The sequence below is a fragment of the Solea senegalensis genome, linkage group LG5 (genome assembly GCF_019176455.1).
Source record: "Solea senegalensis isolate Sse05_10M linkage group LG5, IFAPA_SoseM_1, whole genome shotgun sequence".
In the NCBI taxonomy this organism is placed as follows: Eukaryota; Metazoa; Chordata; class Actinopteri; order Pleuronectiformes; family Soleidae; genus Solea; species Solea senegalensis.
This window is the reverse complement of record NC_058025.1, coordinates 14,204,654-14,223,772: the sequence shown is the minus strand read 5'-3', so window position 1 is coordinate 14,223,772 and position 19,119 is coordinate 14,204,654. Positions and strand designations below refer to the sequence as shown.

At 38.4% G+C, this 19,119-nt stretch overlaps 1 protein-coding gene across 1 annotated transcript; it reads right to left on the bottom strand.

The window, feature by feature from the left end:
* Positions 1-541: 541 nt before the first annotated feature.
* ptgs1 (prostaglandin-endoperoxide synthase 1) lies at positions 542-8,438 on the bottom strand. The gene is made up of 11 exons (XM_044025429.1): positions 8,298-8,438; positions 8,124-8,207; positions 6,766-6,882; positions 6,091-6,231; positions 5,495-5,638; positions 4,906-5,087; positions 4,450-4,533; positions 3,829-4,075; positions 3,333-3,619; positions 2,089-2,236; positions 542-2,016 (listed from the first exon to the last, which is right to left on the bottom strand). The coding sequence occupies exons 1-11, from the start codon at positions 8,302-8,304 to the stop codon at positions 1,667-1,669; spliced, it is 1,791 nt and encodes a 596-aa protein (XP_043881364.1). The 5' UTR covers positions 8,305-8,438; the 3' UTR covers positions 542-1,666.
* Positions 8,439-19,119: the final 10,681 nt, after the last annotated feature.

Below are 19,119 nucleotides of genomic sequence, written 5' to 3'. Positions count from 1 at the left end.
CTGAATTAATATTCAACAAAGAAGACCTGGATAATCCAGAGGTTATGACACATCAAGTTAACCACAGTGAGTGTGGTCACCTTTCGCTCACCTTCAGATTCTTGTGCATAAACTCATACAACAGCTGAAAATGATGCAACATGACAGTTCACAGCCATGATCAAGGTCCTATGAGGCTGCACATAGACAAAATGTAGGTCTACTTTTAATGTCATACAAAACTGCTAAAATGTTAACATGCTGCTGCTAGGCAAATAATGTAATATTTGTTGTTACCATAGTAACATGATAAAGATCACTTTCTGTGAAAAACATGGAAATCAGTGTTTCAATGTCAAGAAATAAGATATAGTAGTCACAGTGGAACAATGAATGAATCTCAAAATAAATGAAAACACAACCTCAAGGAGAAAACTTAGTGGATCAACACTAGTGTGTCTGCATTATTCAAACGTTGCGACATACCACACAATCAATGACCTTAAGTAATTTTAAGGTGGAATTTAAGAAGATAATAAACAAAAAAACGAAATAATCATGCTCATATACAACTCACATTTTATTTTAACTGCTCCAAAGTTTCCTGCTCAATGGTCAAAAAAATGTTGTGCCTCATTCACAAACTGTATTTACACAAAAATCTGAACTTAAACCACGTGTACACATGTGCTCTATCTCATCAAACTAATTCAGAACTTCCTTAGACCGTGTGTATGCACAAATGTTTTCCAAAAAGGACACTAACTTAGTTAATTAATGCATTTGACACAATCTTTAACTATACTATTGAGATAGTTTGCTTAGTTTATATATTCAAGTATTAAAATTTCTCCTCCATCATTCTGGCCTACATTTTATACTGTTATTCATTATTACAGTTGTTTGCAAATGCAGCTTCAATTTAAAACATTTTGTTCTGGTTGCATTATGCTCATTAATTACAAAATATACAAGGATTAACAGATACCATCTTGGCTATAATTATTAAATAAATGACCTGATGGTTCTTTGTGGATATCATCACTTTTCCCCCTCATTCCTTGAACAAAACCTCATAATGACTGTTTAATAACTGCTCCAGCCTCACCCTGAGCCATGAGATGTGCTGTTCCCCTGTCTCCCTCATGTTATCATTTTTTTTTTTCTTATTTCTGGTCTGCAACGTCAAACTATTCTTATTTTAAATTTGCACCACTGTGCCTTTTTTTAACGTCCACCAGTGTATTTTTTTCAATTTCACAACACATCTGCTGTTGTGCAATTCTTTTCGGAGCCATCTCTTAAAACTGCTGCTTATGTCTTCTTCTATGTTCAGTGCACTGCTCTCTAGTGAGAAAATGCATGGCAGCTTGCAGATTTTAAAGTCTGTCAATTTCACATGATTCGGATTCACAAACAAGGCAGTAGGGACAACATTGGCTCACCTCATGAATCCATTTGTTCAGAGAGTAAGAACATTTCTGAGCACATGTTAGTGAATGAGACCCATTGAATTTACCAGTTTTTACAAGTACTTTACTGCAAGCAAACTTTGAAGACAATTAATACTACAGATGCCGTAGTCTTAAGATCACCCGTCCTTTTGTCTAAATTGGATTATGTATTATGTCATCAGTGAAAAAAATGTTGTGACTGATTAAGCCAAAAATCATCTACTGAATATTCATTAAAGTTCAGTTGACGGTTTCCTTGGTTTTGCCTCGTCCTCATTTCGCGGAACATGGAAGTCCACGTATGGACACCACTTGGTGTTGAGACACACCAGCTTCTTCAAAGTGGCAGTTTTCACTATGTCGAAGCCTGTTTCTCCTCCAAATGTGCTCGGTTTCCAGTACTGAGGGGAGCACAGTGGGTTTCCCATCAGGCCTTTCAGGGAAAAGGGGGCACCCATCTCCACCATACTCTCACCAAATATACCATCAGGACGAGTTTTCTCCAGCAGGACTCCTGTGTAGAACTCTAAAGCATCAATGTCCCCGTAGAGTTCCTCTAAACCTCTGGCCATGTCTTTGTCATCTGTGGAAAAGAGGAACATGTTGGTAATACATTGATAAAAAAAGATGTAAACACAAAATGACTCTTACTTACCAGTGAACTCGTCAAAGGAGGTGTAAGGCTTTAGGTTAAACTTCTTCCTGTATTCATTGAAGGGCTGAACACGTGCTGCTCTGGACTCTTTGATCACCATTCCTGTCACTTTGAGCACAGCTTCATGCGTGTTGTGACCTCCACCAATCTGACAAAGAGGAAAAAAGTGTTATTTTAATGAAACGAAATGTCCTTAATGTTCTTTAGGTAATAATACTCACTAGCCAATGTTACTGCTAATTTCCACATCATGGGACTTGTGAAGATTATCTTATCTTTTTATGAAAAGGAAGTAGACTACGCTTTAATATAAATGAGAGTAAAAAAAAAACCCAGAGGTTTAGGTTATTTTAAATATCCGTTGTGTCTTTTCACTGGGAGCACAAAGGCCTCTTTCTCTGCAATAGTTAACAGGAAATACATCCACCTATTTGTTTAATGGAGGACAGGGAAATGCATGATATTTGCCTATGCCATAACAATGATGTCATACTATGGCATGGCAGACTTATGAGTTTGGATACTGGGACACCAGGAAATTAACGATTTTAGCCACCTAACAAACTGCAAAAATCTACAACAGATCGAAGTGGTAGAAGTACACACTATCTGAAGAATATGTCTGCTGCTTTATCCGTTGCCATTTTATCCCTTGGACAGATTCTGGATTGAAAACTTTTTAAAAATGTGTTTCTTGCTTTGTAAAATACTTGCACAAAAGTCCATGGAGAAAATTAACTCAGCTGTATGTACAGACCCCCAGGGAGTGGGAGTGAAGTGTTGTTTTTAGTGGCTCTGTGTGTGTCTGTCTGCTTGTCTGTCTGTGTTTCTGCACTTTCACTTGCCAATATGACCATTACATTACATTACAAATGACATGTAATGTAATGTAATGACCAGAGGCCGATTGAGGCTTGTTGTGTGAATGGGGTGAAGTTTGCCATTTCTGATTGCCTTGTTTATGCACTGTTTTGCCATAATTTCCCAGACTCTTCTTTTGTTCCTCTTGATTTCTATTTGTGCATTATCAGTTCTGCCTCATTATCTTCTTTCTTTTTTGCTTAATGCCATTTACGTGTGCTACGGGTGGGGGACTTTATTTAGTGGAGCACTATGAATTGCATCACTTTGTTTGAAAAGTGCAATATAATTTAAGTCTGATTGATTGATTGATTGATAATAGCCAAAAATCTATCAAACTAAAAAGACTATGGCTGTATTTGTCCTCAGGTTAACAGTCTCACCTGTCCTGCAGGTTGACGAGAGAAACCATCCACCAGTTTCTCCACACCATAATGCATGAGAAGTGAGGTGTTGTAAAGAAACTGGGAGTACGGGATTTCATCCCCGTCGATGAGGAAGCTGTCCGGCATCAGCGGATGCCAGTGGTAGAGGTGGCAGAACTCCAGGGCAATTCGGTTGCTGTACTGAAAACGCACGTTGAAGAGCAGGGAGGGATCAAACTTAAGCTTCAGGTGGTAGCCGCTCAGCTGCTGCACATACTCTTCGATGATGATGTTGATGATCTCCCCTGGGTGGCAAAAAAATTAGACCATCACTTGATATTACATGCTAATTCCATGTTTGGATGTATCATTGAATGGTTTAATACTGAAGAATCCAAAGACGTTCAGCTACAAACACATGTGACAAAGTAAACCAACCAATATTTGACATACTTGGCAAAGCACACATGAGCTGCCAAACATCACTTTATGTTCATACTCGTGGGGCCCTCACCAATGATGATGAGTCTGCTGGTCTGGAAAAGCTGTTCATCGTCCCAGGTGGGATGCTCTGCCTTAAGGACATCACACACCCTGTTGTGCTCCCTCAGCCATATGGTTGCATACACGGTGAGACCTGGCAGGATGCCAAATATCTCGTGACCAATGACCAGACGTTGCTGTGCAGGTAAACCCTCAGGGTACACCATGTGCACGGGGACCTCGGTTACTGACGGGGGATACATCTCACCATTCACTAACTGAGACAAAAACACATCATCTGTTAATAGTGTTGTTTGGGGTGTGTTAAGCTGAAATAACAGAAATGAAGTCACTCAGAAACTAGATAGAGCGTGCTAAGAGGAAGTTGCCTCTGAAACCCCGATTGCAAGCCTGAGAAAGGAAAGCTAATGTTGAATTTGCTGTCAGATAGCCTATGCAAAGTTGGTCTCTCAGTTAGTTGTCAGAAACAAATAGGAAGTGAAGACTTTAAGCATTCACGTTATTTAAAGGTTAAAAAAAAGAAGCAGCATAATATCAGTGTGAATAAAGGAGATCATAAAGGAGAAGCTGCTTATTATTATTTTTTCATCCATCTATCCGTATAAAAAAAAACACATGTACATTTTATTACCTGATATTTCAACTTTCCATCTTCATGAAGCCGTAGTTGAAGCTGCCGCATGAGATTTTCTCCATAAATTTGACTTGCATCTACCTGAGTGAGTTAGAAAGAAACACATTTCCTACATCAATCCATTTTCTATCCTTCACGTGAGAGTTGTGGGGGGGTGGGTGGAGCCAATCACAGCTTGAGTGAGGCAAAAACCCTGCACAAGTCACTAGTGCATTGCAGGGCCAACATATAGAGACGAACAAGTGGTCAATTTAGTGTGTCAAATGAACCTAATCCCCAATGGTTAGGAGCCAAACTGATGACCTTCTTGTCATGAGGCAACAATGCTAGCCACTGCATATAATCAACTGTCATAGCATATTTCACCACAGGTTATATAGTAAATTGTTAAATTATTGTAGAAATGATGGTTGTGCCTGCCTGCTGAGCACTCATAGTTAGTCTGTGACTTACCCCATGTCCTAAACCCTTGGTGAAGCCAACATGAACTCCATGGTCAGTCTTGAAAAACTGGTGGGTGAAGTGCTGGGCCATAAAGGCAAACATCAGATTGGTTCCCTGGGGGTCAGGCCTGAATTTGGTTCTTTTGAAGAAACGTTCCATCAACACTTTCGGATCGGGAAGAACGGGTTTACCTGTCAACAAAAATGAACGCTGTATGAACTTGCAGTGAGTAGCAGGGGAACAGGCCTTTATTTTGGTGAAACTTATGGTTAGAGTGAGGGCTCTGCTCCCTATTTATGACGAGAGTTATGTCTTCAAGTTTCCATTAGGTCATACGTTGCACTTTCCTTTCACTTAGTGTATTGTTACATCTACCTGCACAGTACATTAATCACATCACATCACAAACACATTTTGGTTGGAAACCCCAAGAACAGCCCCCAACGAGTCCTCTTTATGTGGGGTCTACAAAGTCCCCATTGAATGATAGTGGATGATATACGGAATTTAAGCTCTCATCGTTGCTTTGCTGTAACATTTTAAAGTGAGTGACTATATAATGTCCTATAAAATAGGCAATTTACAGTTTAGGTCTCACCTTTAGTTCCCATGGGTAAAGGGCAGTCTTCAGGTACAGGAGGGAGAAGCCGGGTGTAATAGGAGATGTTGTTGTAAGACTCCCAGTTGAGGTATCCATATTTGGTATTGTAGGTGGGAGGACTTGGAATGAGGTCACTTCTAACTTTAAGAGAGGATAAAAAATATTTTTTCAGTATTTTCTGAGCCTTTATTAGAGAATTAGAACATGACCACTATGACTGGACATCTGATTAATATAATAAGAACAAATGGGTCTAAGTGAGACTGACATTTTCATTTTTTTTTTACAGTAAATAACAATAATAATAATAATAATAATAATAATAATATAACTACACTTGCAAAATCATCATTTTACTGTAAACTCATTGGGTTTTCTTGTCAACCACAGTGAGCCAAACTGTGAATGTAGGGACAATATCTAGCATTACTTTACATTAACTCATGTCTGCTCTAAAATAAGACAAATAAAATATACAGCATCACATCAAATTCCAACGCGACCGATATGAGGAAATAGACTTTAAAAATAAGAATTATTATTATTATTATAACAATAATAATAACTATTATTACGCCTTTCGTGAGACTTACTTGTCAGTACTATTCGCATGATGGTATCTTGCAGGAAAGAGTTGTTGACCACGTACCAGAGCCACCGAAAGTGGGTGAGTAGGTAGTGAACTGCTGCGGGACTGGGCTTGAGCATGAGATAAACCCTGGTCCAGAGTGAAGCTACACATACAAGAGTAGAGACCATATGAAAGAGAGGGTTAATAATAACAAGACACATCTACACGTCTTCATTATTTGTTAAAGGTACTGTATAGGTAGGGAATATAAGTCATCAGTATATTAGATTATACCAAAATGTAATTTATGGCCTGAAAAATTCTACGTTTTGGGATGTGATTTGTGCCTGTTGTGGCAAAAAACTGCCACATACCCAATAATGATAGAATAGTTATATTTGTGAATTTCTGTTTGACTCTAGGGTTCTGATGGCCCTAAGTGGCTCCATTTGTGTGAGTCTTGATGACTCCATACCACTTTTCAAAAGATGATGGCTACGACTGGAAGGGTTAGATCAGGGAGCAGCCAATGATCCTCTCAGCTATATATATATATATGTGACCCTCTGCAAAGTTACACTATGATGTCCAGTATTGACACTTACAGTGGGACACAGAGGATCTTATAGACACAACTGGGTTTAAAAGGACCCACAATCACACACTGATGCAAACACAATGATACAGTTTCACTCACGGACAGTGCAGTTTTCTCCATAGAAGCCAGTGCGAGTGCAGTCACATTGGTAGCCACCTGTACCAAATCTCACACACACCCCTGAGTTCTGGCATGGGTAGTAACAACAAGGATTCACTGCAAAAAAGAAGATGAAGACTTGCTGTGAATTGATTGAATAATTGGCATATTGGCAAACACATTCATTTGTGAGCAGCCACCAGAGAACCAGCAACAAGTTGGCCTGGCACAAGTCTTACAAACATAGAAAAATCGATTTTATTTCAGAAAAAGTAGTGGCACACGAACCATGCAAGTTGAAGTCACAGAGAAATTAATCCATGCTTCAAATAACAGTATTTGAAAATTTTAAGCTACAATGAAGGAACTGTAAGAAGCTGTGGCCTAAAAGGTCTAATTACAATTCATGTGCCTACATGGACAAGGAGCACTGAAGCTGTCCCACTAGCCCAAATCAAACAGCTTGTACCAGGAACCAATGTGAAAATTAGTAAAACTGAAAAAATAAAATTGTTTGAGACAGAGGAAGAGTTTATTTACAGGAACTGGCAACTCAGATACTGCTTCCCACACACCATGCTAACCACCACCAGCCTATATAAACTAAATTCATTTGTCTCTGCAGCTGAAATAGGGCTTCCTGTCCCCTGTTCACACTTGCAGACGCAGAGTTAGATAATGTAACTTTTTCCTTCCCCATTAGCTTTGGACAAGATATGACTGCCAAAACTGTCCCAACCATATGTATCTGTTTCCAGGCAAGCCCAGGAAGTACATGCACTGATATACAGTAGATTAGACGTACAGACAACTTGGAACCAATCCAAGTAAAAAAAATAAATAAAAATGATTGAGTCACTTAGGGAAGAATACAGACGTTTTACCCTTGTTTGCCAATGATTTTGGTAGCTCTACACTTTTAAAGCTGCACCAAAGCATTTATATGTCCAAAGTCAGAAAAGGCATAGTTTTATTTTATATATTGTTGCATATACCTTTACTTGAAAAAGTGTTTGTCTTCCTTCACTGTTTAGGATAGAGATATCATACCTATAAGTGCCCTCATTAACATGAGTTTAAGCAGAGTTTAAATACACTTAAACCTCCTAAACTTCCTCCCATCTTTGCATGTCCCTGCTCTAATTTATATTAGAAAAATTAGATAATTCTAATGGTAATTTTTTTTTATAATTTACTAATGATAATGGAACATTTTAAGTGTGTGTGTGTGTGTGTATATATATGTGTACACACACATATACATTTTAGACTGACTCTCCCTATATAATTATTAAGAACAACCTAAAGTATCTTAACTTTAATTAACACACTTGCTAAACTGTGCTTTAACTGCTTACCAACATTTGCGTCACCAGCACATGACGAGATCTCCGTCAGCAACAGGATTATAGGAATCCAGATCCAGGAGAAGATGCTAAACTCTATTCCACAAATACATAAAGGGTTGAACATCATCACAGCAGGTGTAAGAAATAATACTCATTGAAAAACAAAATCAAATGTGATATCACCTCTCATGATCTCCACACGTGACGCACACACAACGGCGGATGAATTTAAAAAAGATCAAATGAATTAATCAATGAAAAGAAAAAGAGAAAAATGTGCATCTCAAAGAGGACTCTCTTCTTAATAACAGTAACTGACATGGTCAAACCGGCTTTATCAGCTTTTGTGAATGGGTGGAAACATAGTTTCCTTTGCTTCCTCTATGCTGTCATCTATAGATTTGAATATTTAGCCCAACACCAAATATTTTTGATTTGAACTCTTGAAACCAGAAGTGGTGGGTACATTTTCCTCATGATTTTTCTCAAGTCTTTGAAATGTAGATTAGATTAAATGTTTGTGTTTTTTTATGTACCATTCATATCATTAGAGTACTAAATTAAAAGATACAGTAGTGATGCTCAAGAAATGCTTCACAGTGCTTTATCGCCACCTGCTGGCAAATTGAAATATCACAAATGCTGATAAATACTATATAAAACAAACCATACCATTCCAAAGTAAATACAATTTTATTTACTGACAATAATCTTAATGAATCAAGAATAACTATATCTGAACATCTCTTTCATCAGCACATATTTTTGATTATTCAAGGAATGTGGATGCAAATTAAATGCCGTAAACAGGATTGTATTAATGTGCATGACTCTTCTTTGTCCTATATGTAGAATAGAACAGACCTTTATTGTCATTTCTGCTGTCTGTTCATATGATGATGATAATGATGATGATGTAGAATAGAAAATCACCTGCAGAGGTCAGCAGACTATCACAAAAAAATAACAAAGACACAGAAACACTGACACACCTGGCAGTTGAATATGAGGTGGCAGAGCATGACAGAATGAACAAGAAAACTGTTTGTTTGCATCTCAAGGGGAATACATCATTTTTAATTAACCATTGATTAATTATATTAATCAATAAGGTCATAGTGTATCAAATCTTTAGGATTCAGTTCAGTAGATTGCCTCTGCCTGCACCTGCAAATGGTTATCCTCCTGAAATGCCCATAAAATGAAATTACAAAAGTGACATTCATAAATGTAACTGATGTCTATTGCACATGAGCTGTGGTGAATGTCATGTACTTTCAGTTTAGGCTAGATCATAAGATAGTTCCGCTCATGGAGGATATAATTATCATGGACAACAGTTAGGAAAGAAGTAACAAAAATATTTATTGGCAGGAAGCCACTCTTCAGTGTAACAAAAATAGTTCAGCTATGACTGAATTTATATTTTTTTCATATAACAGAATTTATCAATAACAACCTCAGTTGTAAACAACAGCAAACTAAACAAATGTAAACAGGAAATGCTGTTCAAAGTGCAAATTATATATATATTTTTTTTTTTAAAAAAGGCCAAAAGTAATAAACAAACAAAGTCCAATAGAGTCCAAAAATAAAGTAAACTGTCCCTTTAAGTCAGTGTCCACAGTTTGTCCGAAATCAGTGTGTGTATTAGTCCTTTAATGTAATTGTTCATCTAACCGGGTAGTGTGATTTTGTTATCTTCTTATCTGTATGATGTAATAGATGTGCAGGCGTTTTCCTTAAGGTCTATTATTTATATTCTTTTTAACATTAATCTAAATCAACTGTACAGAATTTATCTTTCTAACTTAAATCAATGAACGTAAACCATTCACATTGACAATATATTATATATGGCTATAAAATAAACTTTTACCCACACACAAAATGGTGTGTATATGAATTTTTTTTTAAAATGTTCTTAACTTAACCACCGCATAGTGCACACAAATCATGAATTAATTCACATATCAATCATGTACCCAAATGCACACAACTGCACGTGTTTTATCTTTGTAAAATTAACTAGCATATAGCAATAGCACAGGTCATATCAGTACACGTTGTATAGCAAGGTTGAACTAGGTTAATTTCTAACACATAGCATTAGTTCGATTAGCAGAGATAATTATCCACACAGAAATACAAAATTAACCACATTCTCAAATCCAACACACTCATATATACCTCCGGTTGGTTTAAAACATTTTCTCAGAAGTGTAACAGCACATAAGATTGATAAATTAATAAAATAAGTGAGTAATTAACCGAGGTCGGCAGCCGTTAGCATGCTATGCTAAGCGCTAATGATTACTACTCACCGGAGTTTTCCCTCGACAAAACACGATCAAATGACGATGTCCGGCAACCCAAGACACCTTCTCCTAGGTGCGGATACCTTCCAGAATCAATAATGCGAAACAAAATTATGTTTTATGCACTCTTTATCTAATTATCAGCATTAACTTGCTCTAGGTCTCAGCAGTGTCGGTGCACGAAAAAAACGAAAGGAAGTGCGACCGACTAGCGCTTGTGTGTAACTAATGTGCACCCACCAGCAGAGGTGGAAAGAATACTGAAATATTCTACTCAAGTAAAAGTACCAACATATTTTTTCAACAAGGTTGGTCTTTCTTGTGCCATGCAAAAAGGAAAAAAGGGACACAAATCTCACGTTGGGTCAAAGGTCACAAATGCTTTAACTTTCTCATTCACTCGGGGATTAATAAATGCCAATTCACCTGTCCTCACCATTCACCTATCCTCATCAGTCACCTGTCTGTCCTCAACATTCACTTGTCCTAATCATTCACCTGATTGTCCTCACCATTCACCTGTCCTCATCAGTCACCTGTCTGTCCTCAACATTCACTTGTCCTCATAATTCACCTGTCTGTCCTCACCAGTCACTTGTCCTCATCATTCACCTGTCTGTCCTCACCATTCACCTGTCCTCATCATTCACCTTTCCTCAACATTCTACCCGTCCTCATCATTTACTGCCAAAGTTTCTGGTGCATGAATTATTTATTTTAATTAAGACATCATTTTTTTTTTACTTGGTAACAGATGTGATTTAAAACGTAGCAAAGTAAAGTACCTCCAAAAAAAACATACCTAAGTAAAAGTTAAATTACAGATATACACAAGTAACCAATGAAGAGAACAGGTGTTCACCCTGTATCTATTATATTTGCTCAGAGTGAAAGTGCTGGTATCATGATCCTGCTGCATCTTTATATCTTTAGTTGTCAGGTTTTGATATCGTTCCATAAAAGCAGTACTTGAGCCAGACCTATGAAGGATTTTTGCCTGTTGATGTAACTCCTGAGTAATTTCATACATGCTGTAGCAATTTTAAGTCTATAGCTTGTCTGTAAATGTCCACGTGAAGATAAGTGATATCTTAACCAAAACATGCTCAGCCAATTCTTTTAAACTTTACAGATGTCTCAAAGTGTTGCACTCTCTTTGAAGGTTCCCTATTAAGTTACTGAATATGTTGTTGGAAGTTAGAAAGTCATTGAAAGTAATTTGTAACAATGCAATGCCGTCCACGTGGTTTGCCCATCACATTTGTTTTAGTCTGGTACTTCAAATCTCCTAATTTCTCAGTCATTTCTCCTCCATTGCTTTAACATCATCATCTCTGTGCAGTACAGTATCTGTCCATATTTAAATTGTATGATCTCAGCTGCTCCCTGACCAGACTGTGTTGTCTTTTAAGTTTTGTCAGAATGTTTACTGTCCAGACAAAGAGACGATATAACCAGTACTGACTGTATGACATTAATTCCTTTTACCACCATGGCCACAGATATATTATTTTTCTGAATACATTTTAAAACATTCTCACAGACGTCACATTCTTTTTTTCTTGCATTGTTTATTTTCCAAGTTTCACGACTGTATATGCAGTCGATTACTCTTTGCTGGACGTTCACTGTGATATTAACGACCCGAGTGAACTGCAACTTCAAACTGTTTTTTGAATTACATTCGGTTTCCTATACATGATTGATATGAAAAAGAATGGGACACATCAGGAACTAATTATCAAATCATCATTTCCTGCCTCACAAGTGCTTGAAAAGGACTGCTATGGGTTCATAGATGTACTGCTGGCTGCCATGGTCTGCCATGCAGGCTGAGGCTCGATGCTTCCTATAGCATTCCTGATAATTGAGATCAGATGCGCCTCTGTGGAAGTGGAACCTGGACGGGGAGTAACCTGGAAGCATTTATTTTATGGAGAATATGTTTAGTTAAGCCGTGCTCCCGCTCCAAATGAGCCCCGGTTTGGGTCTGGTGATGAATGCGATTGGTGAAAGCACTGAAGGCTGGTTTCTGACTTCTTCCTTCCCCTGGATCAGGTTTCAGATTAGCAGACTTCCTTTCCAGTTGTGCAACAAGACAATCCAACTGTTGGAGAGGCAATGGGCGTACAGGCAAGGGTGTCATGTGTTATCTCAGATGGGTTTTCTGACAGAGCCACACAGCAGTGGGTCCTCAAACAGACCAGCAGGTACATGAGTTAAACCTGTTAGAGGAAGCAGCTGAGTGTGGAGGAGGACCGATCTCCTCAGGAGTCCCCTGGTGGTCCATGCACTCTGGCAGTTTAGGAAGTACACTAAGACAGTCTACTAATAAATCCTTTGTTTTTATGACACTACTTTAACTGAACTAATAGGGTGGATAAAATGATATCTCCAGGTATATTGCAACATTCAATTTTATGAAGGTAGAATCAGGATTAGATGTTTTTAGGTATAGATGTACCTAATAAACTGCAAACGGAGTGTAGAAGCAGTGGTTCTCAATTATTTTACGTCATGCACCCCTAGAGGGGAGACATTTTTTCAATTGAAATACTATTGAGAATTTATTTATCTATCTGTATAAACCACTGTATGAGTTGTCCCACACTGCCTCTCATGCAACAATTGCATAATTTATATATTACGCTTTGTTTTTGAAGGCCTGCACCTTTAGAATAAAAGAGGTGAAGTGTGTATAATTCCTGATGTACAGAGACATAATTAATAAAAATGAGTAAACTCAACTTTACAGCATCATTACATGTAGCTTACCTGCAATATAAATGAATATTATGAAAATATGACAGAGTCCACTTTTAATGCCCTTAATTAAAACTGCTTACTTTTAGTTCAACACAAATTTTATTTCTGTCTCCTCACTTAGATCATGGCGGTGATGTATCAATCACCATTCTCCTAATTCTCTCATATACGGGGCATTAAATGTCCCACACACTGGACTGTTGAACTCATCCATCAGTTGTCAAAAACCCCAGCACAGCTCACTGTAAAAAAAACACAGCCTCCCACACTGTAATGTACTCACTCTCCACACAGACCACATTTCTACAGTGTTAAGTGTGCAGTGTCCAGGCTCCTGGACCTCAAAACTCAAGAGTGCACGAAACACAAACACAGGTTCCATTCACTGCTGACCATCCGTCAGTGTATGACAAACAAACTGGCCAGGGGCAAACCACGAGGTCGAGTGTGTAAGAATTAGTGACATCTCATGGTGAGACTGAAGATTGTAACGTAGGACTCCACCAAGCCTGTCAGGAAACATAATCTTCACATACCAGAAAGGATGTTGTCCTTACAGGCAGCAGCAGAAACAAAGCAAGGCATAAAGTATAAAGTATAAAGTACATATCAATTCTTAAACACTTATACAGACATAATTCTGAGTAGAATATTCAATTTCCGCTTAAAAATAAATAAATTCAGAGTTTCGCTGTCCACAGTATCTCACAATGTTGCACTTTTACCACACACTCTTGCACAACATGTGCAGCAACCAGAGGTGCTCTTTTCAAAATAAACACAGAGGTAGTCCTGCTCGTTCTCCAGGTTATAGATCCTTTCCAGCACTCATTCCTAAATCACCTTTCTGTTTTCCTGTCCCATCTTCCACACTTCCCTTGGCTGACTGCAGTATGAGCATGCCCGGCACCAGCCACGTCTCCTTGACACGCTGCTGCTCTTCACCCCAGAGCAGCTAGGATCAACAGGAGGACAGGATATTGCAGTCGGCATCAAAGTAAACACACAACGTGTCCTGCACAACTAATATCCAAGCTGATCCGATTTGATGTGACAGTTCAAACACTTGAACTCAGAGCTGGCCTACTGGAGGAAGGTGGCTTTGGAGGAGGTTGGGTGGGCCACGGTGCCGACCTGAAGGGTTTTCCATGATTAGGAGCTCCAGTCACCTCTGATTGCTCGGGGTCACTGCAGGTGAGTGCAAGTGGTCGGAAGGAAGTCATTTTCCCTCTGGAGGTTGTTACCTGATTGGGTAAGTAGCTGATCTCTGACACTGACCTGAATCCACAAGCACAGTGAGACGAGCAGTGAGGCAAAGAGCTGGGCCTGGAGACGGAGGGTTGAATGACATCACACAGAGGTATAACCGTTTCTTCTGCTCGTGAAACTGAACCCTGCGTGTTGGGATTTATTTACTTGCTGATTATATGTATTTTCTTTTTCCTCGTCTTCCTGTCATCGTTTCGTCCACAACTACAGATGCAGTACAGAGACACAAGGACACACTGTACAGAACACAGTGAAACAGAGAACTTTCCTCATCGGTAACACAACGTCATTGTCATCACAAATGTTCTTTTAATAAAATGTTATTCATTTTAGCCAAATCAATGTACATGTTGTTGTTTTTCTGAGTCTACTTCAGACTCAATTAGTAGTGGATGAGGTTTTTAATGGTGCTGACACTGGTTTTACTTTGTACCAATTCATGAATTGTTGAAATCAGTCACGGCTAAATGTCAGTACTTGAAGGTGCATCTAAATAAAGATAGTGACCTGAATTTTGCGTGAGAGAAATCAGTGCAGCTGTCACGTCCGAGCTAAACCAGACAGGCTTTTTGTTTTTTATGAAGCGCTCAACATACATAAGCTTGTATGTGTATGTTTTTTTTTAAAAAAGGGAACCATTTTAACTCCAGTGCACGATTCAAACTAGTATTAACATAACTGTATTGATTAAAAACGTAATGTAACAGTATCCAACTCTTTCTCCCATCTGGCATTCTGCAAAGATTATTTATTTTAGCTACTCTGTGCTGGAGGATTTATTTATTTATTTTCTGTTCTTTTTCTCCTGCTTTCCGTGTTCTTTAAAAAATAATAATGGATTCCCTTAAGCAAATGTCATGAAATATTAATTAAATTAAATAAATTAACTAATTAGTTTTCATTAATTTGTATTGTTTTATTTGGATTCATTCTTCCTTTTTCTCTTTCATGAACAAGGTTGTGTGCTCTCTTTTGTTTGACATAAGACCAAATTAGCATTAATAACAATAACAGTATCACCCAAGCTAAAGAGAAAACAGCCCTTTAGGCATGTGGGTAAATATTTATGTTTCCATGTGCTAAACGAATGCACATGGAAATAAATTAAATGAAAGGGTTCAGAGAAGCTGCCGTTTGTGTGCTTTGCTAAGTGACAATACTGTTTGTCATTTGTGTTAACCATAACCATTGTTAAAGCAGAAAAGCGATACTTACATCTGTGTATCTGTGTGTTGTTTCTGGATGTAGTCAAATCAGATGCGTGTAATTTAACCGTGCTCTCACTGGCCACTTGAGAGGTTTGTACTTTCACCTAGCAGAAGAAAAACATTAGCTCTCTTCCTCCCTCCTTCAGTGGAATCGATCAGCTGCTTCCTGGCTGTAAATAAAGAGGCATACTGTAATCCACTTGATAGATATCAAGCAGAATACAGCAATCAGCTGAAAGCAATTTGCATGTCTGTGCTCGAGCCAGCGGTTCGTGATTTTCTCTCCTGTCATCTATCATAGACCACACGTTTGGGCCAAAATACACAATACCCCCAAATTGCTGTCATATGGAGTGCAAGCCCTGAAAAAGCCCTTCATTTTTCTTTGTCTGCACTTCAAATAAACTTGTATTTGTTGAATAACTGAAGAGGGTTTTTTTTTTTGTCTTTCTCTCCAGTGCAACTTTTTATCAGAGAGAGGGATAGCGTAATGTGCCATTTCCTTTGTTTGTTGAAAGCTTGGCTGCAGGACTGTAATTTAGATGGGTTTGATCTCAGAGCCTATGCAGCCTGTTGATTACTGGATGGTGCTGAACGGTGAGTCAACAATCTGCTTCGGCATCAAGGTCCCGTACAGAACACTTACAGCTTTTCTGTAAAATACTGTAACGTATGTTCATGCTTACAGCATGAGGAATATAAATAAACATATCAGTGGGCACTTCTGCAGCTACTAGGAAATGGCATGTCATTGTTGTCGCAACGATTTTCTCATACAGTTATCACTGGTAGTGATTTGTCTTTTTGTGAATTTCAAGACCAGTTTTGAACCTATTTCACGCTAAAATGATTGGGTAAACCTAGGATTCGTGAACACAAGTGAACCTGCCAAAAAAAACAAAAACAAAACACCATTCCCACAGCAATTGGTTGGTCAGTGGCATGGTTACTATTTTGTATCTTTCACCTCTGGTCCCACTTGAAATTGACTGATGATTTACCTGTAGGCAACTGGACTTGCTTGAGCTCTGCAGAGAATAGTTTCACGCAGCATTTATTGGCGACTCTGAGAAAAAGTGTTCTTGTATATCAGCGTCTTTCCTCTGCTGCATTCTTACAACAGTGACAAAACAGGAGCCGCTACGTCGTTTGTTCTCTGTTTTTTTCTCTGCTTCCATTTTGGTTTCAATTTTCAGACATGGTGTTGCATGCAATTTTTTTTCTGTAACTCACTCGCTCATGAGTTAAGCTGTTTATTTTTAACAATATCAGTGATGCAGTATCCTTGTCCACAATTAAAATTGTGATGTTTACTTGACAACAATCATTGTCAACAGATCAGAATAGATCATTCATCATCATGATCCTGCTTGCTGTCAAGTGACAGAATAACCAGAGGTAAACAGTCCAATTCTGGTCCATGATCTTTGTGTATAGCTTTACCACAAATATCCTTTATATCGACCTTAGCTGATTCTTTTCCAAACCTTCAGGTGCGCCTCCTGTGTCATTGATTGCGAATTGGTAGGGAATGCAAACGTCAGTTACTGTCATTATTTTCAAGCTGTAGCTCTTAAAGAGACTGACCTCAATCTCAACTTATGTCAAACATCGAACAATGTTCACACGGTCTGCCATGTCACAAGTTCTACAGAAACAAGATAAGGCCCTCCTGTTACGTTTAGTTACTCGCTCCATCCTTCTATAAACATTTTCTTCCAGCCAACATGCCAAGCCGTGCCAATCAGTCATCACTGTTTAGCTTGGTGCTGCGTCTCTGAAAGAAAGATGTATAAATCAAGCCCTGGTCTCCACCTCAGCCTGAAGATATGCGAGAGTTGGGTGAAAAACATGAGGTGACGATCTCTGTTGTTCGTGTTTGATCTCACAATCGTAATTCTGTAACACAGTCACAAGCCCACAGCTGGTGCACAAGTCCATTTAAGACTCTTTCAACCTAATCTTTGTCACCACTTCACCTCCTAAAATCATGATCACCTCATTATTTTATTGTTGTTTTTCAATTGTTGCTTCTATAATTGAGAATGTTTTACAGTTAACTGTTGATTTCTTTTATTTATTCAGCAACTTGTGTGATTACAGTAACACAATGTAGGATTTGCTCTCAGGGTCCCCCTGCAGCTGGGAGATGGTACTGTCTATTACAAATGTTGACGAGCCAATGACAAGGAACGCTGAATCAGGACTTCTAAACAACCATGTCTTAACAAATATGATTACATTGTTTTATTTTAAGTAACTCTGATAAGCCCTGACGTGTAGTTCTTTTTGTGTCATCATGGTGCGGCGTGGAAACCCAAAGTTCCATAGTGCCAATGTAGGTAATGTACTCTTTGAGACATTATTTGAAGGTCAAGGTGTGCCACTTAAAGAAGTTATAGTGGAATAGACGTTGTCAATAAAAGACTAGATAGACTAATAGCATAAACTAAGTTTCTATACCAACATAATGGCTTTATAAAAACAAATCATCAGTGAGGTCCTCTCAAATCTGAAATATTTTCTAACCTCTGAAGCAACAAGCAAAAGAAACATTTTGAGGGCATGGTGTTCATGAAGGATTTAATATCCAATAATAAGCCAATGTGGGTGTGGCTTCAATGGATTTCATGGACACTTATTGGCAGCACAAACGAAGCGTCAGTGTGGAGCACAGAACTCATGAGTCACATCCACCCCAACAGTGAAACTCATTTTCCTCTGGTGAAACGACATCACGAGAAAGTGAGAGGAGAAAAATATGAAATTTAAAAAAATCAAAAATTAGGGCTATTGCAGGATTTTTAATGATGAGAGAATGAGTCTGGTCTCAGGATGAAGAGATAATTACTGTGTGATTTCAAGAGACATTTATAAAAACTAACAAAAACTAACACTACACAGCAACTCTTGGCTGTTACATTTCTCCTCAAAGAAGACAATGCAGTGAAACAACTGAGAGCCAGTAGATTAAAAGACCACAAAAAAGTGGAACTAGACAAATTCAAACTTAAATCTAAAGAAACTAAGAAAAGTCATTTTTAAAAAAGAGACAGAAAGAGAAGAGGCAATTCTAAGCTTGGGGAAAAAAGTCTTAACACTGACAAACATCTGTACCTAACATATAACTGTATTAAAACCAGGTCCTGATTATAACTCATTAACTTCATGAGTGTGTTACGCAAGCATTGTTATTCCATTATGACAATAGGACTCCACCTTAATGTCGGCTGTCTTCTGACTCTAAATAAGATGCTGCCCTCCCGCGAACCCCGTGTGCACCTCCACAGCAAGTGGACAATTCACGTCACACATTGTTGACATACCAGTCATCAAACTGCCCACTGGGGCTCATTGTTGGATGCGTCTAATCGCTTTAGCATGTGCTGCAGTTTGTTGTTATTGTGGCAGTGCGTTGGTTGTTGTTTGAATGGCTCGCAGAAA